The sequence below is a fragment of the Stegastes partitus genome, unplaced genomic scaffold (genome assembly GCF_000690725.1).
Source record: "Stegastes partitus isolate 25-593 unplaced genomic scaffold, Stegastes_partitus-1.0.2 Scaffold1195, whole genome shotgun sequence".
Lineage (NCBI taxonomy): Eukaryota > Metazoa > Chordata > Actinopteri > Pomacentridae > Stegastes > Stegastes partitus.
In genome coordinates, this window is record NW_007578926.1 from 73834 (window position 1) to 100225 (window position 26392).

At 39.1% G+C, this 26392-nt stretch overlaps 2 protein-coding genes across 2 annotated transcripts; both read left to right on the forward strand.

The window, feature by feature from the left end:
* The first annotated feature begins 831 nt into the window (after positions 1-831).
* Positions 832-14955, forward strand: ddx46 (DEAD (Asp-Glu-Ala-Asp) box polypeptide 46). Its single transcript, XM_008297165.1, has 23 exons — positions 832-943; positions 1184-1351; positions 2248-2370; positions 2487-2574; positions 2747-2918; positions 3312-3553; positions 3806-3916; positions 4119-4284; positions 4628-4748; positions 5100-5275; positions 5619-5740; positions 6797-6875; positions 7908-7990; positions 8282-8446; positions 8554-8716; positions 8952-9145; positions 9920-10057; positions 10461-10610; positions 10791-11018; positions 11672-11890; positions 13488-13632; positions 14303-14376; positions 14494-14955. The coding sequence occupies exons 1-23, from the start codon at positions 927-929 to the stop codon at positions 14539-14541; spliced, it is 3192 nt and encodes a 1063-aa protein (XP_008295387.1). The 5' UTR covers positions 832-926; the 3' UTR covers positions 14542-14955.
* A 400-nt stretch (positions 14956-15355) lies between these two features.
* On the forward strand, positions 15356-24754 carry cunh5orf24 (chromosome unknown C5orf24 homolog). The gene is made up of 2 exons (XM_008297166.1): positions 15356-15501; positions 18951-24754. Exon 2 carries the CDS (start codon positions 18954-18956, stop codon positions 19575-19577), a length of 624 nt encoding a protein of 207 aa, XP_008295388.1. The 5' UTR covers positions 15356-15501; positions 18951-18953; the 3' UTR covers positions 19578-24754.
* The last annotated feature ends 1638 nt before the right edge of the window (positions 24755-26392 follow it).

Below are 26392 nucleotides of genomic sequence, written 5' to 3' on the forward strand. Positions count from 1 at the left end.
AATATTACACCAAATTATAAAATATTGACCAGGAATTTGCAATGTTGCTCATGAAAATAAAAATATTGCACATGAAATAAAATAAATAAAGATTAAAATTTGAATAATAAAGTTATTTTGCCAGATTTTGCACAGAAATCTAAATTACATAATGTAAAAAAAAGTACTACCTAGTAGAAAAGCAATAAGATATAATTACAATATTTTACTGAAAATAAAAATAAGCAAGTTAAAATGAGACTTGAACAGTAATAAATAATACTTGTAATGAAATATTACTAATGATAATGAAATATTGCACTTATTGCTATATGGTAACAATGGAAAGAATTTAAGAAAGTTTAAATTTTTGTTCAGTATGTTCAGTATAAAAGTCAAAGTATAGATTTAGCGTCCTTAAAAATGCATGCAAAGCCACTGATATATGCAATAATGTTCCTTTTAGAATTCGTATTTATGTATATTTTCGTCTATTTTTATTTTATATCACATTACTTGCACTGTCTTTGCTGCTGTAAAACTACAAATTTCTCAACTGTCTGATTAATAAAGGCTAATCTTAGTTGAGGTTGAGTACAAATGTAAGCATTTAAAATAGGAAAAACATGCACTATTTCTCAAATAAGTGTGAATTTGCACTTCCAGTATTGTCCACCTCTTATTAACAAAGGTTTGTAATTGTAATTCGTCTGCTTCTGTTGTTCCATGTGTGAATTTATGGCTCCATGTGTGGCCTGGGTGTATTTTGGGTGTCGTTGTTCTGGCCTCCCACCGCCGGGCGGCGCTCTTAGATCTTCACTCCACCAGTTTGTCGTTTGAACCGTCGCAGTTTTCTGACGCGCAGGTTCACAGGCACAAACAAGCGTTCAACGTACAAGACTCATAATCTTCTGTGGACTGGTTAGATATAACTTCGTGAAGCAGCGATGGGACGCGAGTCGAGGTATGCCCAGGCTAACGGGCTAATTTGGAGCTTTTATCTTCGGTTTAATCGGTTGTGACGAACTGCTGTTACCGATAAACTAATTTCGAAGGCTAACGTTAGCATGCTAGCTAAAGACTTCAGGATGGCAACGCAGCAGTTGTGGAGCATGAATTAAAACTTTTAAGCATCTTTATAAAACGTGTTTCCATTCATCAGTTTGTCAGATAACGTGATTTTTTTATGCTGTTTGATGTCCAGGCATTATAGGAAACGTTCCGCGTCTCGGGGGCGGTCAGGTAGCCGATCGAAGAGTCGCTCTCCGGACAAACGCTCCAAGAAAGACGACCGAGACCGGAGCAGGAGGGGAGAGAGGTCCCGGAGCCGAGACCGCCGCAGGTCCCGCTCCAGGGAGAGAAAGCGAGCCAGGTATGTGTTTATTCCCTGTTGCATGTGTGCTTATATGAGAAAAAATGTTTACACTGATACCACTTGCATGTGGATTCAGGTCTGGTAGTATTTAGCATTGTATTGATAAGTGTTGGAGGTCTCTGGGTGTCATTTTTTTTGTTCCACTTGTGCATTTATAGGATCGTAGACCACACACACATTTTGCACAGCATTGCCAGCAACGATATTCAAATGTAACCCAGATTATTTTTTCCTTCTGCCGTGACCACACGCTTTGTTATAGATGTTACGTTGTAACACCGAAGTGAATGAGAGACGTGGAGGACTGCAGAGTTTTTCCTGGTGCATGATGAGGTCTTTGGGGGGGTTGGCTACACATGACAGTGGGATCAGTGTTTGTAAAGTATGAGCAATGAGTCTGTGTAGCTTCTTTTACATATATCTGTGCATTACCCTGTTATTTATGACCCTTTAATTATCAAACATGTATGTTATGCTGGAGTAAATGAAAGCCCAGTTGAGAGAATTGATTTTAAAAATATATACATAGATTCTTTTGGCACTGGTCATTTGCCTCTGGCACTGTCTAAAACCTCAGAAATTCCTCTATGCTTGAATAACCCTGGAGCGTGGTTCCTGTTGTATGTCCTATAACATGATACCAGGACCACGAGAAGATGTTTGTGTTCATTCCAGTTAAATTGTGAATTTAAAACCAAAAGGGCAGTCAGCCTGTGTTGCGTTCATGATGAACATATCGCTTTGTCTTGAACACAAATTTCAGTAAAACAACTGCTTTTTATGTTATGAGGGTCTGAAATTGTTGTCATTTGCTCTAAAAATCAGTCATCCTGTCAAGAGCAAACTGCAAAATCTTTTTGTTTACATGTGATATGCTTGCCTTTGCCATCTAGGCGATCCAGGAGCAGAGACAGGAGGAGGTCCAGAAGCCGAGACAGAAGAAGGTCAGGCAGCAGGAGCCGAGCCCGGAGGTCCCGATCTGGCAGCCCCAGCAAGGGCAGGCGAGCAGATGAAAAGTGAGGCTAAAAAAATTAAGCCACAGTGATCACAGTCACTTTTCTTGCTTTGCTTGATCTAAAAGATGTGAGGATGGTGTTTTTCTTATTCTCTTTTTTTGTTATCTTCCTTGCAGGTCGAGGAGTAAGGAGAAAGACACAGTTGATCCTGTATCTGACAAGAAAAAGGCTAAAGAGGAGAAAGAAGATGAGAAGGTTGAGGATGTAAGTCACATATAATCTTTTCTCGCTAACATGGTTTTCTTTGCCTTTTGTAAAGAACTTTGCATTACCTCAGTGTTTGAAATATACCATTTAATTATCGTAGCCTTGCCTGTAAAAGGTCTCCACATGGCAGAAGGAAAATAATGTTTGTGATCTCTGTTTTGTGTTCAAGCAACAAGACTTTGACCAGAACAAACTGGAGGAGGAGATGAGGAAGAGGAAGGAGCGTGTGGAGAAGTGGAGGGAAGAGCAGAGGAAGAAGGCAATTGAAAACATCGGCGAGATCAAGAAAGAACTGGAGGAGATGAAACAGGGAAAGAAATGGAGCCTCGAGGATGATGATGGTGAGGGAGTGCTGTTTAAAAATAACCTGCTAAACTTTTGTGAGCAGAGAAATCATTCTGTGGTATGTATGGTCAAAAGTTGTTGTTTTTTTCCCCATGTGTTGATTTATTGTTGAGAAATCCTGATGTCTTAAATGAGAAAGGAAATGACTAAATCACTGATTATCATTTCCCATCACAAGTTGTTTGCTTCATTTACTTCGTAAATAAAAACTAAATGACTGTAGACCATGTCCTTATTCATTTTAAATAGTTAAAGCATTGTTTGCATTGTGAAATTTGATCCAACAAATGTTTTTAACGAGACAAACCAATCAATTACCATTTAGTTGATTAACTTGCTTTTTAGAGTCGGCTTAGCATAGCCTTATATATATCAACTCCTCATTTCAGATGATGACGAGGATGGTTCAGCTGTAATGGAGGGAGACGACGATGAAGACGGGGACGGGAAGGGGGATAGGAAAGACAAGGACATCAAGGAAGAGAAGAAGGAGGAGGGCGAGCAGGAGAAGGAGACTCCCATGGAGCAGCAGGCCGAGGAGGACGACGTGGATCCTCTGGACGCCTACATGGAGGAGGTCAAACAGGAGGTGAAGAAGTTCAACATGGGAGCCATGAAAGGAAATGATAAGGTGAGTGTGAGATCAAAATACTGCATCCTGTTAAGTCTCATATAGTGTCTTGTGTAGGCTTTTGGTCTGCAGGTTATGCGCCCTGTCAAAAACAAACTGCTATTTTTTGATATTTCCTGATTTTGTAGTTTTTCTTATTCTGTGTTGGTTACCATCATCCTTTTTGTCAACTCATATTGGATTAGATGTCCTCTTTGGGGATGTTTTTTGTTCTGTTTCTTCATGATATGCATGTTTTCTTGTCTTTAACAGAAAGGAGCGATGACGGTAACCAAAGTGGTGACAGTCGTAAAAACCAAAAAAGGGCCTCACACCCACAAGAAGAAGGGTGAGCTGATGGAGAATGACCAGGATGCCATGGAGGTGAGTTTTAATACCTGCTTCAGTTATATAATCAAAGATTTCTTCTTTCTCTGCTTTTCAAATTAATTCAGTTTCACTGGTATATTAGGAACAAAACAGAGATCATAATTGGAATTAAGAATTCAGGCAACATGCTCTCATCATTTTTCTCCGAATGGTATCATCTGCTACCTGTCTAAAATGTAGCTGTTGTGTTTGACAGTACTCGTCAGAGGAGGAGGAGGTGGATCTGCAGACGGCTCTAACGGGCTTCCAGACCAAACAGAGGAAGATCCTGGAGCCTGTTGACCATGGGAAGATCCAGTATGAATCCTACCGCAAAAACTTCTATGTGGAGGTGCCTGAGCTGGCCAAGATGACTACAGAAGGTCAGTGAACAGGACAAAGAGACTTTTAATAGGAAAACAGTACTGCAGCATATATCCTCTTAACACATGCCACTACATGTTGCTGTGGTCAGGGTTTATAGTGATAATTCTGCCAGTGCGCTGTATTCTACCTCAATAGCCTTTTGAGGATTGACTGAAATGTGTCCGTAACATAGGATATTTGAAAAGGTCTGTTGCACTTGTTTCCTGCAGTTAAACCAGCAAACAAGGTTTTCGTTGTCGTCACAATATTTGTCTTTGTAATCATTTCATTACCTGTCTCACATCTCTCTGGTTGACTGTTTATTTTTTTTCTGTTTGTTGTTTTTTAAAATAAACACAGACGTGAATGCACACAGGCTGGAACTTGAGGGAATTACAGTCAAAGGGAAGGGCTGTCCCAAACCCATCAAGACCTGGGTGCAGTGTGGAGTGTCCATGAAGATCCTCAACGCGCTTAAGAAGTGAGTCTGACTGCTGATGGGGTGGATTTGTCAACTTTTTAGGGGGCCAATTTTGTAGTTTAGCAACATTTATGACTATGTGAAATGAAAAAAAGATGGTCAGATTTGTGATAAGATAGTTAAGTAGTCAGCTTGTGTATAAATGACTCAAACTACTATTCAGATTTATCTCCATTTCTGTTTAAATGATATTTGCTAATGAGCTAAAACACTGACCACTAATAGATTAAGCAAACTTTCTTCTCTTAGGTTATCAGGTTAAATTGTATTTTTATTGTTCAGATGACAGTTGATTCTTTCTGAACAGAAGCCACAACATCATGTTGATCTCTTTCTCCTAATTGAACACAGGCACAGCTATGAGAAGCCCACGCCCATCCAGGCCCAGGCCATCCCTGCCATCATGTCAGGCAGAGACCTCATTGGCATCGCTAAGACAGGCAGCGGAAAAACCATCGCTTTCCTGCTTCCAATGTTCCGACACATCATGGACCAGCGGCCTCTGGAGGAGTCTGAGGGACCCATATGTAAGGAACAGATGATGTTCTCCTTCTTTTAGAGCAATGCCCCCTGTTTCTGTTGACCATAATTTAATAGAAAACACGAACAATTGTTTGCTCAGTCTCAGTTTAGGATTCAACGGCAGGTCAAATGAAGACTAAAATAGAGTCCATTTGACTTCAGAATAATAGCAATCTGGCTGTATGGTTTCACACAAGTCATAGTCCTTGTAACACATCTGAAGAGCCAGTCAGGTTAATTTTTTAATTGTGCTTAATTCTCTTAGTTAATAAACTGTGTTCTTAAAAACAGTAAAAGTTTGAATCCTTGTGTATCTGTTTTCATTCTGTTTTCCTGCCTCTCCTACAGCTGTAATCATGACTCCGACCAGAGAGCTGGCTCTGCAGATCACAAAGGAGTGTAAGAAGTTCTCTAAACCGCTGGGACTCAGGGTGGTGTGTGTCTATGGAGGCACAGGTATCAGCGAACAGGTAAACACACAGAAATATTTCCTGATCAGCACAGTACTCTGATTGTTCAACTAAAGTTTATCAAACTCATTCTCTCTTCATTGTCTGTGTTAAAAGGCAACTGCACATTGATTCCTTACTCAGCCGATTTACAAAACTAAGAAGAGGTCGTTTTCTTATTTCATTGTTTCTTTCTTTGCTTTCATTTGTTTAAATTGTATTTTGCTGTTTACATCAGAGGGGTTGAGACAAACTAGTATCTAACTGCTGATGATTGCACTGATGTTTTGTCTGTATAAGGGTGTAAATGTCACCAATAAAAGCGTGATGAGCCTGTAAGGAAAAGACATATAAGGCTGAAGAGTCATGACTCAGTTTAACTATCATTAAGCAGCACAGGATTATGGAATGAAATTACAAATGTACCTACTTTTGAAGTCTGGTCGTACAGGAATTTAGCTTTCTAAAGTTTCCTTGTGAAGTACAGGTGTTTCTGCGCTTTCCCTAGCAGGGTGGAGATGTGTGGTGACTGTGTGAAGTTCTCTGTGATTTTAATTTCCAGGAACCTAAAGCTCCTAGACAGTGGTGTGTGTCTTTGGCCTCCTTTTTTTCTAAATTCAAAAGTCAGCTTCTTGGTTTTGTGAATAAAATAGAATAGAATAGAAAAGAAAAGGAAAATACTTTATTTATCCTATGCCTGGGAAATTATTGTGATACAGCAGCAAAACAGAACAAAGAAACACCATATATAATACATAATATTGAGCAGGCGGTTGTTTTCTGTGTTCTTCACTGCAAGATTGTTGATGCCTCCTGATATATATTTTATTCGCTGAAACTGGCCTTCCTGAATAATATACAGTCTGTATAAAAAAACGTTACTATCGCTTAGACGGCCTTTCAGTGAATCTAAATGCTGGTATGTAATCTTTCTGCTTATTTTGGGTGTTTCTAAAATAGACTAAATGCTCCATTCATTAAGAAAGTAGTCATTAGGTAATGTAGATTGAAAAGAGTAGATCATAACGATGTGTTACATCAGATTGTTGAATCTTTCAAAATTTTTTCATGCTGTAGATTGCTGAGCTGAAGAGAGGAGCTGAGATCATCGTGTGCACACCAGGAAGAATGATTGACATGTTGGGGGCCAACAGTGGTGAGTTCATCCACCTTCCCCTTCTCGCTTCTTTGTACTAATAGGATGTTAATAAGAATAAGCACTTTGATGCCTTTTTTTTTTTAACTACTTTGCATGGATTGAATGTTACAGTATGATAAAGTACATAATAATCCGAATCAGTACCACTTACTAAACTGTTATTTGGCCACTTTTGGGATCAGTCATATCTGCAAGACAGTGGTGTGTTTCCTGAAGATCAGGTCAAGTACAGGTAGGTGGACCTGGTGCTGCCTCCACGGTTCCTGCAAGCTGGAAACAATCACAATGTTTGATAAGTGTATTGCAACATGGATGCAGTTTGGTCAGGATGTGTAGTTTATTGTATTACATGAGAGTATTATCTTGATATTCAAAGCACACAGTCTTTATCAGTTATTGTCACTTATCATGCATTAGTTTGTCTCGCTAATTACTTTTAATTCAGAGCTCTTCTGGGGATGTGCATCATTGTAGAGCGCTGTGAAGCACTAAACCTTTGCATAAAAATCTGAAAAAAATATTGACAATGTGTTTAGAAATTAACTGTTACATGTGCTGATAATTTAATTGTGTATATTGTAAGTTTTTCTAGAGCAGCTATTTTAACTAAAGGTTTTTTGTGGTTTCCACACATGCGAGGTAATCTGTAATATGTTTCCCTTGTAGGTGAAAAGGCGCTCGGTCAGATAATGCTTGATGGGCCTCCATCTCTTGTATTGTATCTTGAGGCTGTTTTCTGACTTTTTCAGGTCCCTCATTCCCCTGAGATGGTACGCAAGACCAGAGACAAGCAAAGAAATGAACAATCTAAAACGCTAATAAAATAAAACTGTGGCCACTAGAGAAATGTGCTGAAATTAGGATGCCTTCATTTGTTGTTAAATAATGTCAAGTAGCCGTATTCTGAAAAAGGCTTTCTGTGTTCGTTAGATTAGTTTGATGTGTTTTAAAGAAGGCAGGATGCGTCTCAGGACTTTACTTTTCTCAAAGTTAACTGTTTTGTTTATGCTCTTATCCCTTGATGTGTAGGTCGGGTAACCAACCTGCGCAGAGTTACGTATGTGGTGCTGGATGAAGCAGACAGGATGTTTGACATGGGCTTCGAGCCACAGGTAGGTGTCACTCAGATTCTCAATGAACGGTTTCTCAATCTTCATTTAAATCAAATGCTAATTTGTCAACTCTGCATGTTTGGTGCATTCCGAATAGAAACAGGAACCGTTTCAAATGTGTGTTACTATGAAGAACAACCTTTATGTTATCTCATAGAATTGGCAAAAACTATATGCCATGACACAAATATTGAAAACCAGCCGGAATTAAGACGTAAACTGGGTCAAAAAGTGAGCAATGAGCTGTGAAAAGTTCAATAACCCTGAGGTGTTGTGTCCTTCCTCTACCAGGTGATGCGTATTGTGGACAATGTGCGTCCCGACCGTCAGACGGTCATGTTCTCAGCCACCTTCCCCAGAGCCATGGAGGCGCTGGCTCGCAGGATCCTGTCAAAGCCCATCGAGGTCCAGGTGGGAGGCCGCAGTGTCGTCTGCTCTGATGTGGAGCAACACGTGGTAAATCCTCTATCTGTCTCACTGAAAAGACAATATTAAAGGACGAGCTTGGTTTCTTTGTCCAGTATGATGCATTCAGATCAGACCCTCATCTTTTTTTTCTGTAGCTTGTGATTGATGAGGACAAGAAGTTCCTGAAGCTGCTGGAGATTCTGGGTCACTATCAGGAGAAGGGATCCGTCATTATCTTTGTGGACAAACAGGAGCACGCAGACGGACTCCTGAAAGACCTGATGAAGGCCTCGTACCCCTGCATGTCTTTACATGGAGGTACTGGATGCACTTAATTCACAGTTTACAGTTTTTACAAGCACTTGTCTATTGCCCGTAGTGAATATATTCGGCATGATCCCATCCAAATATTCTGAGTTTTTATGCTGTCTGTCAGTTGTAGCTTTTAATAGATGTTGTGGCTGTTGTACAACCACATCTACTTACGTTTAATACTAAGTCAGAATCCTCTGTATTTGATCTTTCATTTATTTTATTACTGCCGTTCTCTCAGGAATTGACCAGTACGACAGAGACAGTATCATCAATGATTTTAAGAATGGAGCATGTCGTCTGATGGTTGCCACCTCAGTGGCAGCCAGAGGCCTGGACGTCAAGCAGCTCATCCTGGTGGTCAACTACAGCTGTCCCAACCACTACGAGGACTACGTCCACCGGGCCGGACGCACGGGCAGAGCAGGCAACAAGGTCAGTCACTTAAAGGGGAGCTCCACTGATTTTTATTTTTACACTTCAGCATCTGGTAAGCTCACCAGACGTCTATAGCCTGCTTCCTGTTTCTGCTCCAGGCTACATTAACCATGACTACCATAACACATCAAAACAGTTGATGATGGAGTTGCATTGTACAACCGTGAACAAGTTTGTGTCAGAAAGCCAGCAAATTTAGTTCAGCTGTACCTATTCTGTGAAGAGAAGTGGTCAAAGATACAACCAGAAGCTTGTAGATAGCAACCAGAAGTGCCTAGTTGAGGTAAAAATGCCCATGAACGCTTAACCAAATATTAGCATTGCTGTATGTATATTTTTGACCCAGCAGAAGATGGTAATATTTCCAGAAGACCAATAATGAATCTATGAAAGAACCATAATGCCAATTGTTATTTGAGACAAAGACACGTGTTTCAATGATTACATCATAGAAAATTCAGAGTTATAGGAGTCATTGGAAACTCAAGACTGCCATCATATGCATGCTCTTTACAAGTGTACATAAATATTTGTTCACGACTGTAGATAATGTAGTCACCCGGTTTGACAAAGAAGAAGAATGTGTCTCTTTTTTGTTTTAAATGCCGGTCATGATTCCAACAATACTAAAGAAGTGCAATACTTTTTCGGGATATTTTTAAAACTGGATTTGTCTTACGTTTTTGGTGCTTATTCTTAATCCTGTGGAGTATAATTAGAATTAAGATCTTGGATCATCTGCTGTTCTCTACATCCTGTTCCTTCTCCCAGGGCTACGCCTACACCTTCATCACAGACGATCAGGCTCGCTATGCTGGTGATATCATCAAGGCCTTGGAGCTGTCAGGCTCTCCTGTCCCGCCAGAACTGGAGCAGCTTTGGGGCTCCTTCAAAGACCAGCAGAAAGCGGTAAGATAAAGGCACAGTAGGCAACTCTACATTTCCACAGATTTCACAGCAGTGGGAAAAGAATTTATAAAATTTTAGCAACATGTCTTTACCCAGAGTGAATTAATTGTGATGTTAGAAAAGGACTTAAATATCATCTTCCTTTAGTAGTTCAGCTTTTATTTACACTTGCACAGCACGAGCTTGCTGTTTTGTATTTCACTCTTCATTCTTTAGTCCCTTGCTTTGGATTCAATAGATGTCTTAAATTGGTTTATTGTGTGGTGTCTCAGTTCGCAAGCAAATCCAAAATTATCTAAACACATGAAAGAAAATCTTGCACGACTTTGAAAATGTGAGCATTAAATCACTTTTTTCCTACTTTCCCCTTTTTGTTTTTATATGTCTTTTTCTATGTGTACAGGAGGGTAAGATCATTAAAAGCAGCAGCGGCTTCTCTGGAAAGGGCTTCAAGTTTGATGAGACAGAACATGCTTTGGCCAATGAGAGAAAGAAGTTGCAGAAAGCTGCTCTCGGATTGCAGGATTCTGACGATGAGGACGGAGCCCTGGATGTAAGCAGCCTTTTAATTTCAAGACAATTTTTAGTACCTCATATCCTCAGTCTTAAAATTATGTGGTGATATTCTACTGAGTCACCAGAAATGTATTTTTGCATATTTGTTAGCGGTAAAGTGACAAGTACATTCACATTATTTGCTAAATTTAATCATATTCAACCTTTTCCATTTCAGATTGAGGAACAAATTGAAAGCATGTTCAACTCCAAGAAGAGGGTGAAGGATCTGTCTGCTCCTGGAGCGGCTGCTGGTGCACCAGGAACTGTTACTGCTACCGCAGCTGCTCCTGGAGGACTGACAGGCCTCGGACCAACGTCCGCTGGAAACATCCAGAAACTGGAGATGGCCAAAAGGCTGGCGCTCAAGATCAACGCTCAGAAGAACCTGGGCGCTGAGGCTCAGGTAGGTCAAGCCTCTGGTGCCACCATGAAGTTGATGATGGTACACACATTCCTGTTTCTCTCTTGATCTCTTGAGTTTCTAAAACAACATTCTCAGGTTAAATATGTAATTTCTCCAATACTTTGGTTTGACTTTATGATCAAGTGTCTACAAAATTCATGAGCTTCAGCTGTACTTGTTCCTGCTTAGTGCTAATGAGTGAATGTTATCTTGTTAATTCACTAAGCTAACATGATGAACATGGTAAACATTACACCTGATTAACATTAGGATGAATTAGCTTTTAGCTAATGGAAGTCATTACAGAGCGCTGTCAGCATGGCTGCAGACTCCTAATCTTTTTGATCTTAATCTTGGCACTATAAATGCATGTATAAAGTTTGTTTGCATTATATTCTGTTCTCATTATCTTTTGGTTGCTGGTAGTTAAATCAGAAAGGCCACGAGTCTTGTTCCACTGACAGTGAAAAGGCCAAAAGCTCTTCAGCTAATACATCCTGTCTTTGTTCAATATCTGACATTCATTTCATATTTCTCCATAATTTCACATAAAGGACTTTCATAGTTTTGTCTTATCAGTTGTATGTTGTGTCCATATTTATTTTTCCACACATGAAGTAAATACAATAAAACCGTCTTTCTGTCTTTTACAGGATGTGATGCAGCAGGCCACTAACGCCATCCTGCGGGGCGGCACCATCATGACTCCCTCTGTGTCGGCAAAGACCATCGCCGAACAGCTGGCGGAGAAGATCAATGCCAAGCTCAACTACACTCCCGTGGAGAAGCTGGAGGAGGAGCGGCAGGCAGCAGAGCAGGCTGAAACTGTCAAGAGATATGAAGAGGAGCTGGAGATCAATGACTTCCCTCAGGTCAGCGGCACACAGCGCAGTACTGAACTAAAATATACTAAAATATTCAGCAGGTTCCTGTTTTATATTTGGCTCTTGTTTTGGGATTTTCTCTGTGCCAAGTTTTAATCGTTATAGTGTGATGGTGCAATGCCATGCAACTTATCCATGCGCAACCTAAAACAAAAAGTAGACCATCAAGACATTTTTTATTAAATGTTTTGCTTAAATTTGAAGTTTCCTGTTTGTGTAGCACAATTCTGCATTACTTCATCAAGTATTTGTCTTTCAGTGTGCCGGATTTCTTTATTTGTTCCTGAATTCCAGCTCTGTTAAGCCCATGAATGTTAGTTTCAATCACAAGGGCTACAATTTAGAATATATGTCAGGGGTTAAAGTCTCATGTCAGTTTCACAAATTCATGCCATCATCCTTGTGTGACAGTCATGCTCTAACTGGTCATGTGGTAGTGCTTCATAATGTTTTAAATCTAATACACAGCGGAGATAAATTAAGATGGAACTTCCCAAAGGACTTATATAGGAAATTGAAGCGTGACTTTAGAAAATGGTTTCGTAAATCAAGTTGCATTATACGTCAGAAAAATCAAAGTTTTACCCAAATCATTGAGCCCTATTCCTGGGTGTGATAATAGGTACAATAGGCTTTAAACTCTCAACCAGAGAGAACAGTGTTTTAGCTTAGTGTTTGGTCATTCTTGATGTTTTTCTGCATAACTTTAGCAACAATCAAGTTTGGAAAAAGATTTCTTACTTATTAGTTATTAAGAAACTTTAGCTGTGAATGTAGGTTCCTTTGTTTCTCACCAGAGCTGCGTCCATGGGGGAAACTCCTCCTCCTCTTTTGTTTTTGTTGTAAATCCTTTAACTTGACTATCTTTTACTTTCCCAAGAAACACAGAGATTACAAGAGCGAGTTTATTTCACTGTCTGGAAGCCCCTTTATTAAATGCATTAAAATGTCTCAATCTGTACATTTTTAGGCAAATGGTAAAGTTAGTTTGACTTTTCTTGGACTTCTAAAACCTTTTTTTAAAAGTCTCATTTAAAAAAAAAGACTTTAAATATACCTTGTGTTAAAACTGTTGTTACATTATGATGTCATGGTTATGTAAGTTTGTTTGCAAGAGAAGATGCTGAAACTACGCAGATTAGAAGAGCTGTGAAAACAAGAAAACAGCATCTGTCAGAATAATGGCTCCTGTGTTTGCACTATGAACAAGCCAGATACAATAAGAACCTATTAAATATTACATTTAGCTTCACGGAACCAGTCACAGTTGCAGTCTAGTTACTACTGTGGAGGGTAGATCCAACCAACATGTATATTTAAGCTTTAGAAGGGCACAGATAGACATCTGTGATGACAAATAACAGAAAATTATCTACTCATTTAGGATCATAACATAAAAACAGTTATCTTTAAGGTAGCAAATATTTAAGAATCTTTGCTCTGTGATATTTTTCCAGAGTTTCCAGAGTTAACATGCTGTTGTGTTTCAGTGTGTTTTTTGTACTTTGATGGAAAGTGTCAGTGGAAAAAAGAAAGTATGTTGCTAAGAGTTTTTTTGAATGTTTCTGACTCTGGTCTTCCACAGACGGCCAGGTGGAAGGTGACATCTAAAGAAGCTCTGCAGAGGATCGGTGAATACTCTGAGGCTGCCATCACCATCAGGGGAACTTATTTCCCTCCAGGCAAAGAGCCCAAGGAGGGAGAACGCAAAATCTATCTGGCTATTGAGAGTAGGTGTCAGAGACATGATGTGTCAGTGCTGCGTTTTTGAATATATTTATGTCTTGCCAACTCGGTATGAAGGACATAATGTATTCTTGCTAGAATCTGTCTCCATGCCTCTCGTCTGGGAAAATAAAAGGACGCTCATTCCAAAAAACTTGTTGCAGTTGCTGGACCAAAGCAGAGAGAAATCTTCAAAGACAGCGTCCACAGACTGCTGTGCTCCCACAATGTTTTATTAATAATTTCCTTGCAATGTTTTGATCAATACGATCTTCTTGGAGTGTTTTGATCAAAAGTAGCATGGGAGTTATCAATAAAACATTGTGAGAGCACCCTGTCGTTTTCTTACTGTGTTACTCTGTTTCTTGTGAGGACGATAACTCGAGAAATGCACAGAACAGAAACTTCATACTCTACCCATGTGGGGTAGATGTTCTGATTAGATTTTGGAGAACCTCGCAGCATAAATTTTCATATTAATGAGGTAAAATAAAATCCTTTGTCATGGAGATCGTAGCAACCTAAGCACCTCTTGTGAAATACAACTCCACTCTTTCTTTTAACGTCCTTTTAATTACCTCGGGGAGATGAATTCACTTCCAATGGAGTGTCCTGCTTTCTTGTGCGTCATGAAACTGCATGTAACTGAATTTTAATGCCATGTTTGTTTTCCAGGTGCAAATGAACTGGCTGTGCAGAAAGCCAAAACAGAGATTACACGGCTAATCAAGGAAGAGCTCATCAGATTAGTAAGTATCTTCTGCAACTGGATATCATGTGTTTTTTTTTTTATGAAAGAAGGAAACCCGACAGACGTTATTCTGGTAAATATGTCGCTTAATGTGATTTCTTTTTTCTCTTTTTAGCAAAACTCCTACCAGCCAACGAGCAAGGGCCGGTACAAAGTGTTGTAGGGGAGCAACAGAGGCTCACTGGAGGAGTTTCCATCTCTCAGCAGACCGTCATCTCTACAGTTTCATCAAAGTAGTTGAAGAATATTTTAGTCTATATTTTTTAATAATGTTCTCTTCAATTCTCTAGTTTTGTTTGTATATTTCCTCTTTTTAACCCTCCTCTGTGCATCACTTGGCTTTTCTGTGATTTTTACATCCAAAATTCCTGAATATCAAAATGTCTAATGTGTAGTGTCCCAGCACACTTCTACCACGAGCTGTCGGCAATATGTCTTCAAATTTGTTAGACAGTCCTGTTTTGGTCAGATATATGTACATGCATCATTGTCATTTTGAGCAGAGCCTCAGGTGGAAGGTGTTTTTACTTTTCCTCAAAATAAAACCAACTGTTTGGATTATGACAATCTGCAAAGACACTGTGTGTTTGTACTGGCTGTTAATGTTAATTATTCAATAGCCTTTACCTTTTATTATTCATCAGTAGTGGGGAGGCTTGTTTGGTCAAAACTGGATTAAGGCTAGATTTTTATGTAACTACGTGGAAAATAAAACAGGTTTCCCAGCCTTTATGAATGCAAATGAGCATTTTAAAGACTTTAAAGCGAAAAAAAAAAAACAGCGTTTGGATGTGACAGCGGTTCAGGAGGGGAAGGAGAGTCACCTCCTCTGCGCATGCTCAGACTGCGCTCCCGTCTTATTAATTTTTAATGGAAAATGGCTGCGTTTCTTATCCAAACCGCTGGAGCTGCCAGATAAAAAAAGAAGCCGTCCGGCCGAACCGTTTCGCGTCCTATTGTCGTTCTCCAGCCGAAACAAACCGATGTGGTGAACCCATACGAGCGAGCCGATGTCCTGTGGAGCGAAAATATCCGTGAAAATGGACCGACTCACGCTTTGAAGGGATGAAAGATCATTTTTCTACTTAACCCTTTCTGCTCCGAGATCCACCGAACAATCGAGGTACAGTAACCTTAGAGCTAGCGGGAGGTGGAGGGGAGCGAAAGAGGGTGTGTTTGGATTAATTATTAAGCCGAAATGTGAGCTTTTAAATCAGATGTGTAGCCACTTTTTTCCACCGTGTTGTCTGAAATGTTTTCTTTAAACCGTTAGTCGGGGGCCGGAACGAGGCTAAATTGAGCCGTCGGTGTTGTTGCCCGTTAACCGGGGCTGAAGTGACACACACGGAGGAAGCAGGAGGTTTTGTCGTCTGGACGCCAGAAAAAAAAAAAAAAAAAAAAGATGCGGAATCCATGTGCATTGTTTTGTTTTTTTTTTGTGAATGAGTATCACTACGGGCGGTGTATGCGATAGTAAAGTCCACACCTCCCTGCGTTTGGTTTCCTCTGCAGCTGTCTGTCCTTTAGCTTTTTAAACTGTTTACAGCCTCATTCTGAACGCCGCACTGCTCGAGTTGAAGTGTGGAAGCAGTCGAGTGTTGACTTGTTGTGTTTACTTGGTATTAGAGGTGACAGGTGTTGCACGGAGGCACTTCGGCACCACTTCAGCCAGGTTTCTTCTCAAGGTCTACCTACTATAAATTGAAAATGGAGGGACCTAGATCTAGTGGCGGAGGCAGATTATTCCTACAGGGGTGACTAGGCCATAAATAATAACTTTATTTACATTTAGAAACAAGTATTTACAACTGCACATGCAAAACGTATTATGTCAGTTTTAGTAAATACAAGTGAAATAATTCATGCAATAAAACCTTAATAGTCAACTCAAGTTGCTATTGTTTTTTATAGCACATTCAAAACAACAAAAGTTGAGCCAAAGTGCTAACAATAATATCAATACATGTTTAAATATGAACGTTAGCACACTATAAAATGAATTGAAATGCACATTTTCCTGACCAAAATAAATATTAAGGTTAGGACCCTACTGTATTGCATGTATTTCAAATTTGCATGACTAAATTAAACATTAATATTAAGAACCTACAATAATATTTTTTATACAGATTTACCCAACTAATATAGATGTTAAGACCCTAAAAATGATGCATGTTTCAAAAACAAGAGTGTGCAAAGTTAAAACCCAAAGACTGTAGTATTAGTAAATACACAATAGGAACAATAGTCAGGTCACCATTAATTTTATAGCACATTTGAAGATACCAAAGTCCAGCCAAAGTGCTCATAATGTTGACATTGCAAATTTACCCGACAAGTTTAAATATGAAGGTTTAGAACCTATAAAATAAAATGAAATACAAATTTGCCCAACAAAATTAAACATGAAGGTAGAACCATACAATATTCTATGTATCACATTTGCATGACTAAATGAAACATTAATGTTAAGCGCCTACAATATTATTTATTACAGATGACCCTGACTAACTTAAATATTAAAATATAGCTCATTTAAAAATTAAGATTAAGACCCTAACTTATTGTATGTAATACAAACTAACCAGACTAATTTCAATATTAAGATTAAGACTATACAATACAAATTTAACACAACACATTTGAGGTGTTTTATGGTTAAGAGCCTACATTATTATTTGTTATGCTGTTTACCTGACTAACATAAATATTAAAGTTAAGACCCAACAATATTATTTATTGTATAAATTTATCGGATGTATTTAGAATATTTGGATGAAGACCAAGCAATATGTATATGTAAAATATATACTACAAATTAACTATTCTAACTCAGAAATTAAGGTTAAGACCCAAATTTGGGTGGTTTATTTAAAATATGAAACATCTTTTTACTGCCATTTGCATTTTTTGACCTCTGTTTAGTTTTGAAAAGACTTTTGAAAAATCAGAATGTGAACTGATTAAAACAGCCACAATTTATAGATAGTTCAGTTTAGATATTATTGTTGAATGATTTAGGTCAACAATCTTCAGGTCAGTTCAATATGTACTGTGTACGAGATTTAAAACGTGATGGAGAATTAGTGCAAAAATAAAGCTGCAGTGACAAAGTGTTTAGTTGTCAACATGCAAATTATTCGACAACTGTGTTGCTGGTTAATTAATCGCTTTGAGTATTTTTGGTGGAAGGAGTCAAAACTCTTTCATATCAGCTTCTGAACCCCGGGTTTAACTGTTGTTACAGTGGTTTTAGAAATTCATGCCATCCTCCTTGTGTTACAGTCACATTTTGATGTTGTCTCGTGTATGTTGATTAATCTGATGATTTCTTTTCCATTATTAGTTGTTTGGTCTATTTAATGTCAATCAATCGACTGTCAAAAATAGCTGCTGATGAATTTAATAGCTGACAAGTTATCAACTGATCTCTTTTCATATGTGTCCGCTAAATTTGCTTCTTTACATCAGAACTTTGATTTTAAAGTTTAATTATTGTAGTGAGTTTAATTAAGCTCTGGGCCAGCCTTGTTTTGGTTCCCATCAAAAAGTTTAGTGCTCATGCAGCCCTCAAGTTATTTCTTATACGGCCTTTCTTATAAACTATTCATCTCCTTTTTAGGGCTGCAGGGTGGCGCAGTTGGTTAGCACTGTTGCCTCGCAGCAAGAAGGTTGCCGGTGGGGGCACCGGAGTCTTTCTGTGTGGAGTTTGCATGTTCTCCTCGTGCAGCGTGGGTTCTCTCTGGGTTCTCTCTGGGTTCTCCGGCTTCCTCCCACACAGTCCAAAAACATGTTGAGGTTAATTGGTGATCCTAAATTGTCTGTAGGTGTGAATGTGAGTGTGCTTGGTTGTCTGTCTCTAAGTGTAGCCCTGTGATAGACTGGTGACCTGTCCAGGGTGTCCCCTGCCTTCACCCTAAGTCAGCTGGGATAGACTCCAGGCCCCCACGACCCCAGTGAGGATTAAGAGGTGTATAGATAATGGATAATGGATCTCCTTTTTAGGCAACTAAAAGCTGTGTTTCTGGTGGGGAATGGGCTCGTTGCTGCCCCTTGTGTTAATTGATGAAATCATTTAGTTCTATCTAACATACCAGTGGGTGTTTTAGCCTTAACGAGCCCTTTACAACATGGCTCAGACACTGTACTTGAACCAGAACTTAAATGTACAAGCAACACAGCAGTGAGACTTACACTTTATCCCGTGCTTTTAATTCTATTTTTTCCCCTAAATTTTTCTGTCACCACACAGCGTAGAAACTTATATAAGCTACCATATAATATGAATACTCCTTTTTTTTTGCAGGATATTTTTGTAGATTAGAGGTTGTAAATGCCTGGACACGACCAACTTATACAACATGCAAGAGTGCAAAGCCCATACAATATATTGCAAATATTGATATGTCAAGTTTTAATGGAAAGCTGAGGATGTCTCATTTGAATGCTGTCTTCAGTTTGTTTTTATTTTCACCCAGCACTGTACTATCTGATCACATTACCAGCTACACAAATAGAGATTAGCTTTATACCTTTGTGTGGTATTAACACATTGTTTCTGATCCCCAGCAGAAGATGATGCGCCAGGTGACCAGCAGTGACTTCTGCATGAACAGCAGGCCGTCATGCCTAGCAGAGGACGGCCACCATCCCGCCTCCCACTTTGACCTGTGCACCTCGCAGTCCAACAAGTTCTACCCTCCTCCCCCGCCGCCATCCCTCCAGATGACGCTGGCTCCCATGGCCTTACCCACCCAGAGCCACAAGCCCATGGTGTGCCAGAGACAAGAAGTTCTTGGGGGCGACCTCCGCTCGCCTGGAAAAATACCGGGAATAAAAGGCACCGATCAAGCGCCGGATGACAGCAAGAAAAAGAACAAGGCTGTCGGGAAGACGGGCAGGCGTGGGAGGCCTTTGGGAACCACCAAGTTAGCCGGATACAGAACCAGCACGGGGCGACCCCTCGGCACCACCAGAGCTGCTGGGTTCAAGACGAGCCCTGGAAGGCCACTCGGTACGACCAGAGCGGCAGGGTATAAGGTCAGCCCTGGACGGCCTCCTGGCAGCATCAAAGGCCTCTCTCGCCTCAACAAACTGGCTTACAGTAGCACCTGCAGCGGAGCGGCTTTCCCCTATCCACTACCACACAAAGAAATCCTCTGTGAACCTTCCTGCAAAGAGAAGACAGCTAATGAGTAAAAGCTCTGCCCTGTTTCTACTTCACCCGTCATCGCTGGAATAAGAGACGCTTATGCACAGGTTTCCTGCCACACACTGGGGCTGATTGTAAACTTTCCCAGTCTGCTGTGACGCTGAGAGGAGGAGATTTTCTATTATTCGTGTTGGTGTCATTTGTGTGCCTGCCACCTGATATAATTACTGTTAGTTTTTCAGTGCTACTGCTGGAGATCTATAGTGTATGAAAGGTTTCACTACACATTTGCTGTGTCTGTTTTCTCGGGAAAAAAAAAAAGCAAAACCAGATGTTCTTTGAGGAGAAGGCTTTTATCTAACAACTGTAGTGGTAGCTTAATTTTTAGTGTGCTATATGTAGCATTTTAACACCAACAAATGATGGAAACATTCATTTTAATAATCTTGTTTACTGTGTAATTACTGTAAACAAAGGAGACCATTGCTGAGAAGACTGATAGTCACATTTATGTGAAATCTGCCGAGCTGGTACAAAACAAGGACGAACTTTAAATGTTTTCACACTACAGTTTTATACAGCTAATATTGTTGGATTTTCACTCTTGCTGTTTAAACAAACACACCAAACAAGAAAGAAAGGACAGATGTGAAGGAGAAGGGTTGTAGGAAATGGAAATTCAGAGGAGTGCTTGGTAGGCAAGTGCTTTGCTCAGTGGTACTTCAGAGCTACACAAACAGATATTTCTCCACTCTTAACAGCACCCCAGAACTGAAACCTAAACCGATCGAGCTCCACTCAGCTCCAGAATTCACACTAAAAAAAACCACGACTCCTCCTAAAAACGTGTGACTCTCTAAACGTCACCTCACAAAATGTCTACATATTATTTGCATGCAAGTGTCATCGAAACAACCGACTCAAGTTGCAGATTGTTGTGAGAAATTAATGCTGTTATCCAAGTCTGAACTAAGGTTCTGTTTGTAATGTAATGTTTTTCACTAAAAGTACATAGAAAAGGAAAAAAAAGCTCACTTCACCTCCCACTTTGCTTATGGCCTGCTAAACGTTGGACTGGCGTGGACTGTGGTTGCCTTGTTGCTCCATCAAACGGAGACGTTGTTAGTTTTCTATATTCTGCTTGGTACTGGATCACTCTTCACGACAGTCAAATCTGAGGTAGCTCACCTTGACCATTAGATAGTTTAACCGCCTACTTGCTTATTCATGGTTTCTTGACTCCCTGATTTTGTCGACTCGTCCGGTGCTTGAAAACTGTTGATTCTGGTCCGTGTTTCAGTGCAAATACCAAAATTACACATTTTTACAAACATTGTTTTTCTACATAGCCTTTATGCTTCTTTTTTATCTACCTTAAAGCAACAAAAGAGGAACTTTCCCCAAACTAAACTGTCCAAAATAAGCAAAATATTTATTTAAATCAGGACCTATGTAATTAGTTTAGTTTACTCCCAGGCTCAACGCTGTACTAGTTTTGCACTAAAACTTGATTTTGTGGCTATTAACAAATTTGAACAAAATGTGTGATTAATGTGTTATATTCCCAACTCCTACAGCAATATGAGGTGCAATGTAAACATTTATGAGTGTCTTATTGCATCTATACAGAGAGAGAAAGAGCATACTGTTTCACTTTAAGAGGGACATCTTGTATCATTGTCACATTTTCAGTAAAGTCTGTCACCCGAAGAATTTGCATTAAACCACAAGATACAATTTTTTGGTGTAAACAAAGCTACAATCTTGGCCAACAATCAAAATTCAAGTCTAAATTATACTATATTTTGCTTTAATGTTACATTCATCACATGACAATAAGCAAATATAATCGTATCTGTGATGAATGTGTTGCTGAAAGCACTGATGATGAATGACAGGACAGTTACACTGTAGTCAAAGCACGTATTTACGAAATGTCTTTAAATTTGGTGTGATATTTGCCTGACAGACATTTACCCAAATAAGGATACAAATAGTTTTTTGGTATCCCTGCTCACAGATAAGAAAATACTTATAGGACACGTGTTTGATTTGGATTTTAATGCTGAGATGTAAACAAATGAGACCATCCCTGACCAGGCAGTCAGTCACTGCTGGCCTCTATTGGGCTTTTTTTTTTTTTTTTCAACCACTGGTTTGTATTTTGTGGGAAATCTGCAGGCAGAGGGTGCTGTTCCTCTAGAGGAAAAGTCAGTTCCCCTACAATAGTCTCCTTCAAGAAATCTGAAGAGAAAAGAACTAAAAAAAAGCCACATTTGTTGAATCTGATGAAGCTCTTACAACCAAAATCATAAGTGTGAGTGCGACTACAAATCATCTCAGTCATGGTCTCATTTGTTTACAGTGACCACACTAACAATTTATATAAATGTTTAAATTTCTACATTTAAATGAACAATATTCTTTATCCTTTTTTTTCTCTTATTTTTAGCAGTGGCATGATCCAGTCATGTCTATTTTTTTAATATTGCTATTTATTATTCTTTTTTTTCTTTTACACAGACATGCTCGTGTAAACCCTGTAAAGCACTTGAAACTGTTGGCTGAGCTTTTATGAGACGCTAATGTGAAATAATTTAGTGCAAATTTAGTTTCATTGGTTTAATAGTTGTTATTTCACAACTTGCTCAGTAAATACAGATCACATATAGTCAAATCTGATTTTAATCCAAAATAACTATTTGACTATTTGTTCGAACCATTTGGCAGATGTACAAATATTCTCACAGCTAATGAACATCGGGTTGTTCCATTATTCACATGAGGGGAATTCGAGTCCAGAGAGTGGAGAAATAGTGCAGCTTCACTGAGGTTTGACAAAATTAAAAACGGTTAAATCTGGTGCAATAATATGTTGTATGTATTGTACTGTGGAAACTTTGATACTATCACTTTTTATTATCGTTGTATTTTTAAACTTGTGTACAAGGCCTTTTATCACTTGTTTTGTTGACGTGTGTAGTGCTAACAGAGATAATTGAAACGTCGCGTACAAACATCCTTTTTCGCCCACCTTTACCAAAGAATATGATCTTATCTAACCATAGATGCTGTTTGATTTAGAAATACTCCAGCATCTCACGACATAACCTTAGCATGAAAGTTACTGTGTACAATGTAAATGGAAAAAAAAAATAACACTCGGAGTCCACTATCCAACAAAAGCTAGTATGATTGCTTGGATTAAAACCTTTACATGGTTGCATCTGATGCTTTTCATGGTTCAAAAGGCTTAAAATGCCAGTTTCTTGACTGCATTGTAAATGATTACACACTGATGGTGTAAACTTCCTTCATCGTTTTTACATCCATCTGTTTCTCTGCTTTGAAAGTACTGTCCTTTTTTTAAAAAAAATATATGATTCTTATGTAGCCTTGTTTGATATTTAACTGATGGATTTGTTTAAGGCTGACATGGTGCCTGGTTGTCGCACATTCGGAAATTTGTGAGAGTTATTTTTCACACAGTGTTTGTGTTAGAATGAAGTTGGATTTGTATGTTTGTTGCAAACCCTAATAGGACAAATGTGCTTGCTGTTAGCGAAATAGTTCCCTTTTTTTCCCACAGCAGATGTTTTGACACTGAAGGAAAAGTGGAAAGTAGCAAAACTAATTATGGCTGTTGCTCAAACTGCTGCCTGTCACACTGTTTGGGGCTAATTTGGACGTTTGAATCGATGCCAATTTTACTAGTAACTAGTAATTCTACGACAAATCAAAATGTCTTCTGTGAAAAAGATCTTTTGTCTTTCCTGCCCCATCTTCTAGCCTCTGTTTACAAGCATCTGACATTTTTTATTTACCGACCAGCTGAAACATGTTTTTCCGTCTTCTAAGATAACCGGTCTTATACTGATAATTATCTTGTCTTGCAGCAAACAAAAAATTATTGTTGTGTCAAATTTCTGCTCCAATGAGGTTTTAGAGTGTGCCAGACCCACATGGGTTTGGCTTGTGGAATACTGTGTTAAATAAGTTAAATGCCACAATTAGATGCATCATTCTTACCGAGCATGTAGATATTCTTGTTGAGAAAATGTAACCTGGGTCCAGACCTCTAAATTTAGACCCTTGTGTCAATTATTTAGAGATTATAGCAATAAAATAGAAAAAGTTTACATTACAAGAAGATCAGTGGATACAGATGACCAAAGCAAAGGTCTATGGTGGATTCTAAAATGGGATCAAGTGGACAAATTTTGCCCTCTTGTCCATAATTCTTAATGGCCAGCCTGGTCATAGGGCTGCGACTTTAAATAGTTTGTGTTACTATTCTTTTTTTCCTATTAGAAAAGAAAACACAGATTTGTGGTTTCATTTTGCCTCCCATATTTGAGTTGAACAAAGTTCACGATCTGGTACAGTAATAGTAGATGTTTATTTGTATTATTATATGACAAGAAATCCACAAGAACATGTTTCAGCTCTGTAGAAAGACTGATGAAAGAAACCCCACTCAGACAGGCTAGTTTGACCTCTAAATACCATCTGATTAAACTGTTTAAATGTACATATGAAGCCAAAAACAATACTTTAAGGCTGAGATTAGACATGGATGTGATCAACTGTTGGACGTGGTTAGGATTTAAGTAAGAGTTTAGGCAGGACTTCACAGCATGACACTTTTTTGTCATATTATCTCAGATATTTGACTTTCTCTTCTGTTAACTGATAAAACAGTCCACTGACCTCAGAACATCCCAAACTTCTTTGTACGTCTGTTTCACAGTGTAGCTTTCAGTTCTAAAAATACTTTGCTAAATGTAAGAACAAGGTGTTGGAACTTATAGAATAAATACAACTTCTTATCTAAAGTTAGCTCAAACTTCTACAGAGGACATCACAGAAGGGATGAAGAGTTCAGGGATAATTATTACCTGAGGAGTAATTACTGAAATTAAAATCAATGCTCACCCAAAGCACACTTTCTAATAGTTTACTGCCTTTTTTTTATTATTGTTTTTTAAGTGTTTTTTTTCTCTCATCATCTTCAGCATTCAAACAACACATGGTCTATCGTCTGTAGATGATTTTAAAAAAATATATTACCTCACATTTTGGGTGTTTTTGAGAAGACGTGAAGCCCAGTTTCTCCTGAGGCATGATTGGCGAAGCCTGTAAAGCTTTGTACTATTCCCATTTTATTCCTGCATGATTGTTGTGGAATGTTCAAAAGTTGTGTAATAAATCTGAAAGTAACACACTCTGATGAAATGCTTTCTTGAATTGTTTGCTTCAGCGAATTAATTGCACATATGTGAAAATATATGATTTTTATGACAGTATAGGTGAAAATAAGAATATGCACCGATCAGCCTGTTACAGCTGCCGCTGTGGTCTGAGGGACTCCACCTCTCTCTTTTGTGTGTGTGTGTGTGTGTGTGTGTGTGTATGTGTGTGTGTGTGTGTGTGTGTGTTGCGTTGCACTGCACTCAGGTTACCCTGCATCAGGAAATGATTGAGCTGATGTGAGTGTATCCACCTGTGCTGGGGAAGGCTGATCTACCAATCAGGAGCCACCAGGAGAATATAAAATGCCAGCAGACCAGCATTCGGCAGGAGCTGTTGACAGGCCTGCTCATGTGCCTCTCTGTAACTTTTGATTGTTGTTACTTCTGTGAACTTGTTGAGGCACTAGATTCTGTTGAAAGAGCCCCACACACACCCAAGATTTGCTGTTTCCCTCACCGGCGTTTGAGAGCTGTTGTGATTGTATTTCTGTTATTAGATTGGATTAGTTAGATCGTTTTTATTTTATTTTTCTGCGTAATAGCAATTTTAAACTCTAGGTTAGACTCTCCTTTTGTTCTCATTTTCACAGCACTCATTTAGACTTTAGCTGCCTCACTTTTGTGTTTATTGTTAAATCCTAACTTTTGTTCATAACTTTAAAATACCTCATGACATCAGGGTTTTATGTTACTTCCCTTTTCCCTAGCAAGCTGGTTGTAACATAAATGGGGGCTCGTCCGGGATGAAATCTGTTAAGGGAGACCCGGAATAGAAAAGTTACTATTAATTAAAGGTAAGATAGTGTCAGTGTGTGTGTAAATTGGTTAGTTGTAAAATGGCATCCTTTGACTTGGAAAGCTTCTTGGCAAACTTTTGCTTGTTCAAATTAATAAATGTAGAAAAGATAATTTGATCGCGATAGCTGTCCATTTTAATGTCTCTTTTGGTAAACAAATGCTACAGAAGCACTTGAAACCTTTATTCATAGGAAAGTTGGTGAAATTGGGTTTGATTGAGTTGCCGGTGTTACCTGAGTCACCTGTGAGTGTATCTGCCGCTGAGAGGAAAGCTGCTGATTACGTGGCACAAAGGGAGACGAGTGACGTGAGTGAACAGCCCAACACGCCCTTCACTTTGCCTCCCTATGATCCCCTCTCCCCAGTGAACACAGATTCTCTGGGTGAGGCCAGACTAAAGGTTAGGCTGGCACGACTCCAGTGGCCTTGTGATGTGTGGCCACTTCTGCTTCAGTGCAAAATTCATGGGAAAGCCCAAGAAGCTGTTGCTTCTCTTCCCTTAGAGGAGAACTTAAATTATGATAGTGTTGAAATGACAATTTTATGTACTTGTGAACTGGTCCCTGAAGCTTACAGGCAAAAATTTAGGAACCTCAAGAAAGCCTCAGCACAGACTTATGTTGAGTTCGTGAGGGAAAAGGGAACCCTCTTTGATAAATGGAGCAATGCTTGCAAAGCAACTGATTTCAATGCACTTTGTGAACTAGTTCTTCTTGAAGAGTTCAAGAAATGTTTGCCAGAGCGCATTGTAGTATACTTAAATGAACAGCACCTCTGCTTCCTAAAGATTAGATTAGATTAGATAGAACTGT

What these genes read in the sequence shown, in the direction of transcription:
- cunh5orf24 (XM_008297166.1), top strand. Translation starts at nt 18,954, where the DNA reads ATGATGCGCCAGGTGACCAGCAGTGACTTCTGCATGAACAGCAGGCCG.
- ddx46 (XM_008297165.1), top strand. An exon ending in AGATCAATGACTTCCCTCAG is followed by an intron (nt 11,891 to 13,487) that starts GTCAGCGGCACA and finishes GGTCTTCCACAG; the next exon opens with ACGGCCAGGTGGAAGGTGAC. An exon ending in AGGAAGAGCTCATCAGATTA is followed by an intron (nt 14,377 to 14,493) that starts GTAAGTATCTTC and finishes TTCTCTTTTTAG; the next exon opens with CAAAACTCCTACCAGCCAAC.